Here is a 14,488-nt window from a genome sequence, read left to right as displayed (position 1 = left end):
TCCATAGCATGCTTGTACTTTGCCTAGCCATAGCCCATTTTTATTCTCTTTAGCACATTTATCCTTTGTGAACTAGGGTGACTAGGGTGTTCCTTCTTGGAAAGCTACAACACTTTCTTACACTAGGATAGCCCAGCAGCATGCAGGAAGCCTATGACACTTCAAGGAACTGAAGTGTATATTTGTACTTAGAGCTAAGGCTGTTAAATGTGCATTGGGCTTCTCTGTAATGCAAGATCAAAAGCTGCTTCCCTCTTCCCCATCTCTTCCAGCACCTGGATGTGCAGCTGGCATGCACATGTCCCCAGTGAGGGGGTTGGGCAGGCTTAATCTTTTAACAGCAGTATTCTGCTTTTCTATGTTTTATGGGCTCAGTATCTGCACAGTTCCTTTATATTTATTTATTTTTTAAAATATATAGATGACCTCAGTGTTAAAAGAGAATGTATTGATTTTTGGGAGAAAACTGTTTTACACTCAACCCTTCACACTTACTCTGATCACAAAGGACAGTGGGATGCTATGACTTTCTCCAGTTTCACCTTTTCTAGCAAGGAGTGATGAAAGGCCATATATGTGAAAAACAGTAAAATAACCAGAAGAACTCAGACTCTTTTTGTACCCACCTCAAGTCTAAGCAGTCCCTGCTTGTCAGGACTCCAGAAACATGGAGAAATCCAAGTGCAATATGCACCAGAAAACAGGCATTGATCCTAGAGTACAAAAAAGCAGCCTGCAAGAGAGTAAGAGAAAATTATTTCCCTGTGAATTGTCTACCCCTCTGAGAAGTGAGATACCCTCTCTTGGAGCAGGCAGGTCAGCAGGCACAGTATCCAGCGGTCCTGCTTTGAGTGAACAGAATGTGGAAGGAGACACAAGATCAAAGAATTGGTGTTGCAGTGCTCAGCTCTAGGCTGCTTCACACAGTCCTACTCCATGAGCAGCCTGTGATGAGCAAAAGAGATGAGACCAGCTCTGTCAAAGCTGGGGGTTTGTGTGGCAGGTATGTGTAAAAAACAGCTTCAGTGTATGGTTCCTGTGATCTCTCATGACAGATGCCCAACTTATTCATTAACATAGGAAAGGAGACCTTAAGGGATTCACAGCTGAGGGAAGAAAAAAAGAAGTCATGTTACTCAGAGCTCTGGTTCAGATGAAGCAACTCTGCAAGTCTAATAATGCAGCTTTTGGCTTTTAGTGTTATTTATGGGAAAAGTGAATTTGAACAGATCTGCTGGGTTTGTTCAATAAAAGGAGGGGACTGGGTTTTCATTTACACACACACCCCTCCTTAGATCAGTTTGACACTGCAGTGGAGTTGATGCCCTCTGCTTGGCAGCCTCATTACTATGTGTAACAAATGTAACATCTTATAAATAATTTATGTTGTAAGAGCAAATACAGTTTAGAAGAAAGAAAACATTTAGGAAATCTGGGATCAGAAAAGGCTAGAGTGAGTCAACACGGGCCTCTCTGTTTCCATGGAATTAAGAGCATTACTCTACCCGCCTTAGCTGCCGTCAAAGAGCAGCCCAAGTGACCAGGCAGGAAATATTGCATCAGATTACCAGAAAGGGAAGAAGAGCACTAAGCAGGGAGAGAGATCTCCCAGGGAGGGAGTGTGCTGGGCTGGGACCCAACAGGAGCCAAACTTGTTTTCCATCTCAGTTGCTGATTTCTGTCCCACTCTAGGCTGACCCCTAACTGTGAGGGGGAGGAAATCTACATAAATAAATGAAAAAATTTAGTAAACAGCTGTTCTGGTGTCAATACCTTGTCACATCCCATTTTCTGCTTGTTGAAACAAACTTTACCCATGCTTTCTCTGCTGCACTTGGACTAATTTATCATGCATTATGTATGTTCCTCTGTCTCAGAGTTTAATTATTCATGAATCCCTCCACCCTCACCTTCTTCCCCTTCCATGTGCACAAGGACCAGCGGGCACAATTCATCAACTCAAGCTTTCCATCACCACCAGCTTTCCAAGGTGTGAGCCTGCAGCCTGGCCCAGGTGTGGACATTGCTGGCTCGTGCCAGAGATGCCCACATCCATGTGTTCACTGACCTGCCTCAGAGCTGGGGAGCACTGCCTGAGGCCTGGCTGCTGATGCGCAGAAATGGCGTCTCCCCTGGGGCTCTTAACAACCCTCCTGCCCCTCAAGCAGGTGCTGGAGGCTGGGGACAGCCCAGTCTACAGCACCTGCTTGAGGGGCAGTAACCCCTAAAAATGTGGGGTGGCCACCAAGGCATGTACCAAAAGCCCCAAAGTGAGGTTGGAAACAAATTCTCCTCATCCCTCACAGTGGCGGGAACCCCGCGGAGCCGCCTCAGGGCCCTGAGGGCCCTCTCGCCTGGCATGGGACTCACTGTTTCTCCCAGCACCATTTTCACTTCATTTCTGTCTGGAGGGAAATGTCTGAAGAAGGCAAACCTACCTGCTGGGTGCCAGCTTGCACAGGGGCCATGTCAGTCCTGTTCCCAGCAATGGTGGGAGCAGGGTAGATTGGACGTGGCCACATGGGACAAGGCCTGATGGCGGTGGGGTGGGCAGGAGCAGACCCATGCCTGGTGTGGTGCCCAGATGGGGCAGCAGAGGAGCAGCCACTGTGAGGAGAGGGGCCAGGGGCTGCCTCGTGCCTCCCCTGCCACACCACCGTGCACTGCCTCTCCCTGAAACTGGAGCTTTCTCTGGGAAAAGTTCTCCAGTGAGAGCACAACCCTCACCAGCAGTGAGGGACAGTGTGAGCAATAGCCCTGGCAGGAGCCTGGGGTGGACAAGAGGCGAGGCAGCACAAGGAACGTTTATAAACCCATAGAATGAGGAATTACATACAGCGCAGAAGCTTTTTCTGAGAGCCAGGATCTAAAACTGTTCTCAACTGCCAGTGCCATGGGACTCTTGGTTTGACTCAGGTGTGTTCTCAACAGGATCATGCATGGGACCCATGAAGCATAAGAAAACACCTGATGCCAGCCAGGCCTTCCAAGTCAGCTCCCAGCACGCAAATCCAGCCAAACTGAGAAAAAGTACAAAATTATTACTGATTTCTGTACCTTAAGTGCCAGATACCATTGCTTGCATTTTATTCCAGCCCCCATTTCTAAAAAGCCACAAATATTTTTTTTTAAACTGGGAATTTTTCCTCCTATTTTTAGTAGCAGTAATATCCCACAGTGTACAAGAGACATAATCTGCTGTCCTGGGCCAGTGCTCCCACCTGTGCTCTATTACTACTTAATTCAGCACAGAATGCCTCAGTCAACACCACTGCCTAATGCACCAAGTATAATGTGCTTTTTTTAACTTTTAAGGCTTCCCCTCCAGCTTGTATAACATTGCTCAGCTGATCTCTTAATTTCCTACATGCAAAAATCAAGCTCTTTGTTCTGAAACCACTCAGCTTTCATCTGCTGCCAAAGGGGAATCCATCTGGGTGCCATAACTTCCACCCTTTGAAATGAGTCCTCCCCACACCCACTAGCAGACAGGAGGCCTGTGGCCACAATTCAGGATGCCTGCCTGATTTTGATTTTCCCAGGGAAGCAGGGAGGATTGGAGAGGGCAGGCATTCTCATCCTAGTCACAAATGCTTCCTCACAGATAAACCTCACAGGTTGGGGGGATTTCCCCAGGTGTAGCAAGACCCTAACTACCACTGTCCTTTCCATTGGCTTTCTGCCTGTGCTGTGTAATTACTAGGGCAAAAAGATGGCATTTCATTTAACTGTAGGAGTTATTTTGGGTTTTTCCATCCCTCAGAGCACAATGGAATTTTGGTTTCCTGTGCTGTGGCTCTGCTTAGCACAGAGAGCCCAGGGCTGCTGCTGGAGACTGGCCCATGATGGAGGTAAAGCCTTTGCAAGGCACAACTGTGAAACACTGCTCTGTCCACTGCAACTTCTTGGGCTGGCCCCTCTGCTGCTTTTGCATAACAAGAACCAGATCATAAAGCCAGACACATCCCATGGCAACTGATCAACCCCAAATGTCTCGTTCCCCACCCACAGCCCTTAGCCCCGGCAGGTCCCGCTTGTCTGGCCACCCTCACACCCGCTGCCTTCACCTCAGACCTCCACCTTCTCTTTCAGTTTCATTGTTGAGCCTATTTCTTGCTGTAATTAGTCAATTGATTCCCCCATATGTGAACATTGAGGCATCCTGAGACTGTCACTTCAAAGGGCTTTTGTCACCAATAATTGAAGCATCTCCACCCAAGCAGACTGTGCTTTTGATCAAGGATAAGCAGTTTGCTCCTGACTGTGGGCCAAGAAAAGCTATAATTTGATCACAGTGCTGGCAGATGTCCTAGTGAGCAGGGGAAATTCACTTTGTTATGCTTAGTAGCTCCTGCCTTTCAATCACGGGAAATCATAATTTGACTATTAGCATGTAAGAATTTTCCTTACACACCAGCAAAGTTAAAAGGCCACTGTCAGCTTGGAACATGATGCCTTTCCTATAGAGGCTGATGAGAGGCTTCACACTAATCTCTCCCTGCTGTTTGCCTATCAGTTTCTGGTACAGTCACAGATTATTGAAATGCTAGATTTTTTGCAATGGAAGTATTTATCTCCACAGAAATTATTCACTTTTTCCTTTTCTGTTGCGTGAAACAAGAACAAGCACCACAGCTTCACTTCTGCAAATATTTTCAGTTTACACCTGCAATGAAAAACACAGGTTTTTCCCACCACATCCTCTCAGCACAGCAAGAGTGCTTTCTGCTTCCCCCAGGCTTGGGAAAGCAATTCATCCCCATAAACCCAGCTGCTAGCAAAGACATCAGTTCATTTTGCAAATTCTTTTTGCGGTATTTCAAAGATGATTGTTTGTCTTTGTTAATGATACCAACATTGAATAGCCTACAAAGCCTTCTGATTTTATTTCTACTCCACCCATTTTACTGAAAGGAACTACTTCTGAGCAGTTTGCAAAACTGCCTTCAAATGTCCCCTAAAAATTTTGTATAAAAGAAGTCTGAAAAATGGTAGACAATTGCAAAATGCTGCTTATTAGAGTGACCATGGTCACCACACTGCTGTCTCATGCCTCAGCTGCTGGTTGTGTTTATCTCCTGCCTCTGGCCATATCATTGATTGCAAACTCTAATCAGGAAATGGTCTTTCCCTCCTTGGCAGCTGTATTGTCAGCCCAGAGGAAACAGCCACCTGAGTCTTCCAGAGCCATCCTGCCTTTTCCAAAATAAACTAAACAGCAAAGTCCTTGGAAGTTGAAATGTCTGCTGAATGAAAGCTCAATCCCAAGAAAAACTGCAGTGTTGTGTTTTTTTCTTGCAGAGAGCAGTCTCTGCAGACTGATGCTGCTGGTTGTGTTTTCCCAGAGATTCTGGCTCTACCTTCTAAAAGCATTTACAAAATATTGATCACTTCATGTAGTAAATTGCAACTACAACAATGTTTCATCTGGAACCAATTGACCATAGCTCACAGAATAATACATTCATGTACTTCTAATATCATTTAAAGCCAGTGACTTGGAGAGAGCTTTAAGGCAATAATATTGTGCCTTCATCAGGCTGACTTATAAAATCTCATTGCAATAGAAAAACGTAACCGGAGGGAAAAAAAATTAAAAATCAGAAGTAAAAAGATATCTAATTTCTGTCTGTGCAATGGAAAGTGGATAACCTAAATATATGGCTCAGTGCAATGCTTCTCAGAAAAGAGCATATACTTTCTACAGCTCTTTAGAATAACGTCCTAACTCAAATCTATAAATCAGATAAGAGAATACTGAGTAAAAAATACATCTTGAATTAGGTCAACAAATAGAATACTAAAATCTACATATAGAAGAGATGTTAGGGTTATGGGAATTTGCCTTCAGTTATAATACCATCTGCAGAAAGTTTAAAAGGATATTACTGATTGACATCCATACACATTCAGATTCCCTATTCTCTGTTCCATCTTTTTCTGTGTGCTTAATATTGCTAAAAGAAAAAAAAAGCAAAAAGAAAAAAGGGAAAAAAAGAAAAAAAGGAAAAAAAAAAAGAAAAAGTAAGCTTGGCTTGCCAAGGCCCTGTGCAAACTGCCTGCTCTGTCTATGCCAACATTCCCAAGTCTAGTCTGACTTGCAAGAATAGGGGAAGAGAGAAGGTCATGATTCACATGTGACAGGAACCAAAGCTTTCTTTGGATTTCTCAGCATTTCAGTCCCTTTCACTAAAAAAACACATTTTAAGAAAGAAACAAAGAATATTTTCCTAAATCCTGATTGAACAGCCATGTTCATCTCTACCTTCAATGGCTTTAAAAATATATCAAAATGGTGAATAAATAAAACAAAGAAATTCTCAAGAAAGATTTTTTCAGGTGGAACTGTTCAAATCTTTTTTAGTGGCATTTTTAAAAGATAACACTTTCTAAAATGAAAAAAACCCTCATTTTCAAAACACCAAGTGGCAACATCAAGTGTCTTAACAGACATAACATGACTGGTACTAATGTGATGCCAGTGATTTGACACAAGAAAATATCTACTGCATCAAACATTATGAAATGTATTTTCTGGCATCTCAGTCGCACTTTAGGAGATCTTCATGCAGGAGAAAACCAATTCAGTAGCTTTAGACCTGGCTTATAATTAAATTACAATGAGTTGAAAGGTTTGACTGACGCACATTGGTCACATATTTTTCTCTGTATTTTGGTGAGAGGCCTCCAGAGCTCAGCTTTCATTCAGCACATGACAACCAGGCCTGTCACCATCAGCACTGGGAGCATCACTCAGGCCAGGAGGCAGCACCTGAGAGCTGTTCAGCTCAGCCAAATCCTACTCAGAGCAGATCTTCCACAGGACTGGGGCTGATACACAAACATGGGAAGTTCTGATGTGAAATGTTATTTCTAGGTTTGATTTATTCCCTGCTCAAAGGCTAAAGGATTTGTAAGTAGCAAGGCAGTTGCAGATAGATCTTCCAGAAGATTTAGAGCTCTCTCACACACCTATCTCCATTATTGCCTTGTTTGTAAAAAATGGATCTATCACTAGAGCTTTGTATTGAAATCTCACCATATTTCAAATGGGAGACAGAGGAAGCCAAAGTAACTCAGCAGATGTTGCCAGGTACTTTAAAAGCTATATTTAAAATCTCCCCAAGGACCTGTGTAAAAAAAAGGCAGGAAAAAGTCACGTTCAGTGTTACACACACACAAAACCAGATCCATTAAATAAAACAGCCTTTTAACTGTTATTTGTATTGAGGAGTACGAGCAAGCACGTCATTGTTTGCTGTCTTTATTGATGTATCTGCACTGTGTTCAGCAATCCCATCAAGCTGTTATTGCTGGGAACAGCTGTGGAGCAGACTGATAAACTGGGAAATGAGCACACAGCTGGTAATGCTGAGTAACCAGCTCCAGGCTGGTCCCAACCAGAGCCCTTACACCTTGGAGTACACATACCATCAGAAAATGCCTAGGTACTAGCAACACTGAAGTGCAAGAGCACTTCTCGAGGTAGCAAAGGATTATTTAACACTATTAGGCTATTGCTGGGCTTAGGAGTTTATGAAAAAGGTCACTAATCAGGTGTACAAAACTCATATATATCTCTGTGGAGCTTACATGGGCACGATAGCCTGGGCTTCACGAGTGACCTGTGCCTGGGCAAGGAAGGGGAAACAGCACAAGGAGTGGGGGGAGGTTATCAGAATCTGGGAAGGAAGTGGAAAAGGAGCAGCTGGGCAGGGAAAGCTTTCCTTGGAAAGACCAGTGGTGTCATGTGCCATCTGGAGGCTCAAACCAGAAATGAACAGGATATATTTCCTTTCTGGAGTGACAACAATCACCTTTTAGATAGATACATACCTTAATCAGAGCTGACACTACACCATTATCAAAAAGCCTGCTTTCCTTCTGATAGCATATTCCCGACTCTGGAAGCACCACATCCAAAATTTGCTGGACAAAAAAATAAAACAAGTCTAGAAATCCCTTAGAGAGAATCCTTGATTTCCTGTCCATTCTGCCCTGAGGTGAAACAAGGGCAACAGCCTGGCACTGTGTGTGAAGAGCACTCTGTCCCTCACACACTGAGCACACAGCTCTTATGTGTCCCTAGAAATCCTATCAGCATTATGAATACACCAGGAACATCCATGAGACATCAGCACTACACTCGGAACATTGCTCCAAACAATCTGGCTTTTCTCTGATCACTTGGAAAGTTGGAGATAAAATGTGAATTCTAGTAACCCACTAGGGATCAAACTAGACACTTTTCTCAGCAAAAGGGGATAATTTGCTAGCTTTGCTTCTGGCTGTCAGAAAATTATGTATACTAATTTAGAATGTAATAAACCCAGGGAAAGCAACTTAAACTAATAAATGGAATTCTGTTAACAGGGGCTAAGAACAGGCCTGGATTCATAATGTTTTTCTTCAGATTTAAGAAATAGCTTGAGAAGGGCTCCCAGCTTCTCCCCTACATGAGATGTACTAACAGCTCTTTCCCTTCAGCCAACAATGCTGGCAGGAAGCAGCTCCTCCTGGTGCTTCCAACTCAGGTTTTCTGCTTCATTTGCCTCCTCCTCCCTCACAGGCAGGAGGCTGGCACAGGCAAGGGGTTTGCCATGTCCAAGGGTAACAAACATGGAATGAAACACAAGATTGGAGAGCAGCACTGTTTGGTGCCAACATCAAAAACAGTTCAGCAAAGTGCTGAGAACTGAACAGTTTGCAGGCAGAGGTTTTTCAACACCACAAGGTGTTACATGAGGAGCTGAAAGGGAGTCCCTGAAGCAGTGCCACAGCAAAAGAAGAAAGGAAGTACAATAACATTTCTGATGAGTATAGGAAGCAGAGAACACTGTACCTGCCCACTGCAGAAGCACGTAAACTGTTAATCTTTGCTTGCCCCTCATTCCAGCCCTTGACCATAGTGACTGCATCTGCATTTTCAAATTAGTTTTTACCCACAAGACCCAGGAGCTATTAAGATCTTGGCTTTTCCTTTTTGCTTCAGAATAGCGCACTGTGCAAAGATTTCGGATGGTTTTCCTCCCCAAGCCCCCATTTCTGACCTGCTTCCACAAGAACAGCCACATGTTCATGTCATATCTGCTGCCTGATAACAGCCAGGCAGAAAGGGTATGCAAGGAGAGCATCAATACATATACATCCCATTTATCAAGCCAAGAACAGGACAGAAACATTACATCCTCTCCTCTCTGACCTCTATCTCTTTAATCTCCAAGGTAGTATAACTAATATATGACAAGACCAGGTACACAATGTGATTTCCAGATATTCAGGTTCAGCTCTAGCCACACAAATAGACTAAGGCTCCAAATGGCAGCTAGAACAGCTGGCTTTTCGGAGGGTCTAATAGCACAAGGGTAAGACCAGGATGACATGGCTGGCACATAATCCCCCTGAACAATGACAAGACAATCACGCTTGGCTCTTCCCACCTCACCATGCAGTCGTTTCAGAAAACACAGCAGTTGCCACAGAGTATTGTAAAAGCAAGGCAATCCTGACGAAGGGGAGGAATGATACATTTGACTCCATTGATCTTAGAAGGCTAATTAATTATTTTATTATACTATATTATTCTATACTATATTACACTACATCTAAACTGAATCTGCACAAGCACTCTGACTGAACAGAATCTCGTGACCATCAGCCAACAGTCCCAACACACACACATGGATTCAATTGGTCAATCAAAACACTCACACTAGAATCCAATTACCAATTCCCTTCAGGTAAACCATCTTCCACAATGCATTCCACTTGTGCACAACCAGAGGAGCAGCAATTGAGATAAGAATTGTTTTTTCTTCTTCTCTGAGGTTCCTCTCTGCCATTCCCAGAAAATATCCTTGGGAAGTTGTGCCTTGCTTTTCTCTGTGAAGAGAAATGTGGCCACAATAGAGGACAAAATTTTAGTTTTGTGTAAGCACCCTGTGATGAACTGGAGAGCTGCTGAGTGCCACTATCACCCTCCAGGCATGTGATCCTCCTCAGGAGTGATTCAGATGGCAGCCAGGAACAGCAACTAAGAATTCTGGGAGAAAGGCATTTAGCTGAGATAATTTTCTATGCATCTACAGACAGGTGATCTTTAATCCAGTAGCCAGCTATAGCACCACAAAGATATTTCTGCATCCCCTTCTATCACCACCTCCAGACAATGCAATATCTTCAACAGATGAAACAGTCCTCACGCTTGTTTCTCTGGAAGTAATCAAGTCTTTGAAACACTGCTCCTCCCCAAGGCTATTTCAGCGAATGGAAATCTCTGATGGACCTTGGATGATGGTCCTGTTTCCTTACCTGGTATCAAGCTCTTCCTTTAGAGAAGCTACCAACTGCCAGGACACATTAACATCAGACCCAGGGCCTCCCAGGGAAGTCTGAATGACAGATTATCCCTGTCCCAGGGAGCTTCAGTGACTGCAGCACACAGCTGACTCAAGTGCCACCCCACAGGATGGGAGCCCACTTTCCTTTTATAAAGCCCTTCTAAATGAAATTAGTATTTTAGCAAATTAATTTGATTCAAAACAGAATCCCAACAAAAGAAAAATAGGAACAAAAGTGCTCTAGGATGATGCTTTTTAATTGTTATTTTTATATTTTTAAGAACAAATCAAACCATTAAAATATTACAGACATGTACTGAAATTTCCTGTACAACAAATATGAAAACAATAAAATTTGTACATCATTTCAAGATATTCAACAGTCACTTATTTGAAACACATCAACTTTTCCCTTCTTAAGCAGGCCCCAAATGGGAAGAAAGAGTTAAACAGAAATGCAAGAGATGCAATTGTCACACAGTGGAGCTTTCAGTGGACAGCTTTAAATAAGCAACAATGAAAGAAAACACTGACCAAAGAGATAGCTCTCAGCAATTATAACACAGAGAACATCAGAGGGCAGGAAGAAAACATTTGCAGGAATTCAAGTCGTCTTGAGGAAGACACATCCACAAGGTAGTGGAACATTACCTGTAGTCCTTTTCCTGCAGAGACATCCTAGAAGGAATGTCCTACTTATTCATACTGACACTACAGCCAACTTTATGTTTGCAACAGCTTAAGCCTTACCAACTTTTTCCACCCATACACAAAATCAAGAGGTCAATTATTTCAACTTTCAGTCTCTTCTCGCAATGTGTCAGTTTTGGAAAACACCTGCATAAGTTCTTTAAAAATGGATACTCTTTATATGATGGCACACATGAGAATTTGATGCCTGCTTCCAACACCAAAATAATGGGACAGATCCATCTGTTTTCTGTAAGAGGATCTGGGCAGTGGTTAGGCACAAACACATACTGTCCTAGCTCATCTTCTGATGTTCTGCTGCAACAGAATAGAAACAACATGATCTAGCATGGAAGACTCATCTCCCTCTCCTCTAAGCTACACAAAACAAGGGCCTTCTGAAGCGAAAGAGCACTCGCCACCCTAAGGCAGCAAGTTCTTGGGAGACCTGGAAAAACAAATACTGGCTCTGTGCTCTGCACAGATGTGCAGTAATTAAAAGAATAAGAGTTAAAGAAAATAACATGACTGGAAAGGGCAGACTTTCGTCCCTCCCAGTTCTTTTGGAATGGTTCTGTTTGGTACAAGTGGTTTATCTTTGTCATCTGACAGCAGCTTAGGAAGAATGCAAATGAGAGATCCACTTTGTGGGCTGCCAGTTTGGATGGAGCCAGGCAGGATCAGGAACCTCAAGATGAGGGTTTTTTAAAGTATTTCCAGAGAAAGAGGAACAAAATTATATTCAAGAACCCACAAGTGGCTGCTACAAAAAAAAACCAAAAACAACAAAACAAAACAAAACCCAACAAAACCAAACCAAACCAAACCAACAACAAAACCAAACCCCAAAACCTAACAACCAAAAGTGCACTGTGGTTTGTCCTCCAGTTTTGCTCACACAGCACACCACAGTTTCACACCAGGTTGTAAAAAATTCCTCAGGATATTTGTAAAGTTACAGTTGTGCACCAGGAATTCCTATGTTCTCCTTCAGCTGACATTGGATCCTGTGAGGTTGCCAGGTTCCACTGTAAAGCCACATATACTCCTAGTATTTGTAGCTTTTTCTGACAACTCTACTAAAACAAAGAAAAACCCCCAAAACAACAACAACAAAAAAGCAGCAGAATTCCAGGGACTCTGGTTATTAAACCTTCATAAGATTTTTTCCCTGCTTTATAGCTATTCTATAGCATTATTCATAAACTTCATATTCATCTACAACGCAACCAGTGCAACAATCCAAAGACCAAAAAAACACACCTTCTCCCCACCCCATGCTATCTAAGTCCTTCATTGGTAATGCCTTCCTAAGTCTAACAGTTATGTACCAGCAAAATAAATCCAATCTGATCCTTGACTTGTGAAATCAGCTAACGGGGGATTTCTGCTTGTTCCTTCAGTTTCTAAAAGGACCAGTCAAAACAAAAGCAGCAGTATATTGCAAATAATTGTAAAACAATTACACTGGATCAGTGAGATGCAGGCAGGTAAGATGCGTCTCAGTTCTGAATGGCTGAAACAACCGAGAAATTTGTTACAGCAGAATTTTGTGCAATGTCTTTTGGTAGAAACAGTAAAGCCAGTCGATCCGTTTGGGAGTGCTGGAACACTTGGAACCTTAGTTTCAGCATTTTCACAGATTTATATATTTGAGGAAAAACAACAACAATGATAAAAAGACACCAACCTGAGAAAAACTCTATTAGAGTGAGCATTATTCAGTAAATCATATATTGCACCTTTAAATAAATCATTATAAATTGTATAAAAAGAGGAATATCAGGCAGGAATAGGGAGGAGCTATTCTGTCCTTCATCCACACGCCCACACACCCCCCGCACACACATTCACAGATTCACTTGCTCTGTTTTTATCTACAGTTAAAGCTCGGAGTGACAGACCACACTCCTTTTCCTCTGGCAGAGGCACCAAAACGTTAAGGCAGGGGATATTTGTGGTGAAATGCAAAAACAAAGCTCACCTACAAACTTCTGGAGAATCCTGCCAACAGTGCAACTACAGTTAAGTTTGACATAAGCCTTATTTAAAAATCTGTGTTCTCATTAAGAGTTTCAGTACAAAAATAGAATCTCTGCTGTTTTTTTTTCTAGAGTAGCAACTAGAAAAGGCACAATTTCCAAGTATGAATGTCCATTTGAAGGAGCCATTTGTACTCCTTTTTTAAATAAAAAGGAACACAGAAAAAAAATAGATCACAGAGGCACATATCTATTAACTAAGTAACCAGATACAGTAGATAAAATATGTTCCTGAAACTTATAATTAAATATATTAAAACAACTCACCAGCCTGGTGTCTGTAAATGAAATCATATAAAACTGTAATAAAAAGCTTGTGTTATTATTTTAATATTTAAACTCTAGTTCACTGTTCATACTGCAAATGCTATTTCACCTATCAGTACTGTTAAATTCCCAAGAAAAAACAAGATTCCTCTGTTAACTTTAAAAAAGTTTTGCTTGGGTTTTGTTGTTTGGGTTTTTTTAACATGAGTCTGCAGCTCCTGCCAGCATTGTGTTTTTCCTCCTGTAGATCACACCTTTGAATGCAGACAGAACTGGAGAAGCCAGACATAAGACACTGCACACAATCCCAGAAAACACGAGTCGGACACCTCCCTCTCCTACGGGCAGGTAACATGTCCTGGATGGAGGCACTGGACTATGCATGGTAGCCATTGGCCTTCCCAAAGGCTGGCCCAGGTGTGAAGTTTTCATAGATTGCCATTGCTGTCACGTTTTGGTAGATAAGGTCCGTTTTCCTTTCCCTCTGGGATTTAATGATATCCATGACACACTGGTTTAGGAAGACGTACTGGTCCTGGGAGAAAGAGAGACAGAAATACATTTCTAAAAAATACCTGATTTTGGAAGTCATTCTGTTTCTGAATATAGGTTTGGGCACTGCACTGAGTATTACCACAGTGCTTGTTTTAGAACATGTATATATATAGTGTAGGTACACGATTTGTGGTAATTGGGACTGGGGCTGTGGCAGAGCCTCATCCCCAGTGGGCTACAGCTGTGAGAAGCAGGTGAACAGCATTGAAAGCAACGAGACCTGGAGTGCCCAGGTGCACTGACCAATCACCAAAGGGAACAGAGGGCACACAGGTGCAATGCATGAACATGAGGGGTATGAAAGATTGGGCTAAAGAACAAGAAGGGCAGATGCTTGCAGCCTTCTGAAGTGGCATAATGTTACTCTATATGGGTTGAAGCTTTCTGAAATTGTATGGTGACACTCTGTGTGTCGGGCCATCTCGACTGTAACATGTGCTGTGACATATAATTTATAGAAAATAGGGCTGGAAAGGACCTCATGATGTAATTTAATCAACTCCCCCCAGTTAAAAAAAAATAGAATCAGGTTTTGCTATCTAGAGCTAGGATCTGTCATGACTAACGCTATCCTGAAAGACTTTCATGATGGAG

General features: G+C 42.6%; 1 protein-coding gene across 1 annotated transcript in view; it reads right to left on the bottom strand.

Moving 5' to 3' along the window:
• Nucleotides 1-10,576: 10,576 nt before the first annotated feature.
• LOC115904602 (receptor-type tyrosine-protein phosphatase eta-like) overlaps nt 10,577-14,488 on the bottom strand; it is a 74,470-nt gene continuing 70,558 nt past the window's right edge. Inside the window, 1 exon segment of the mRNA XM_030950111.1 lies at nt 10,577-13,874. Within this exon segment, the coding sequence (XP_030805971.1) occupies nt 13,716-13,874 (159 nt within the window). The 3' untranslated portion in view covers nt 10,577-13,715.

The sequence above is a fragment of the Camarhynchus parvulus genome, chromosome 5 (assembly GCF_901933205.1).
Source record: "Camarhynchus parvulus chromosome 5, STF_HiC, whole genome shotgun sequence".
Classification (NCBI taxonomy): Eukaryota; Metazoa; Chordata; class Aves; order Passeriformes; family Thraupidae; genus Camarhynchus; species Camarhynchus parvulus.
Note: the sequence above shows the minus strand (reverse complement) of the source record. Positions and strands in the feature narration are given on the sequence as shown.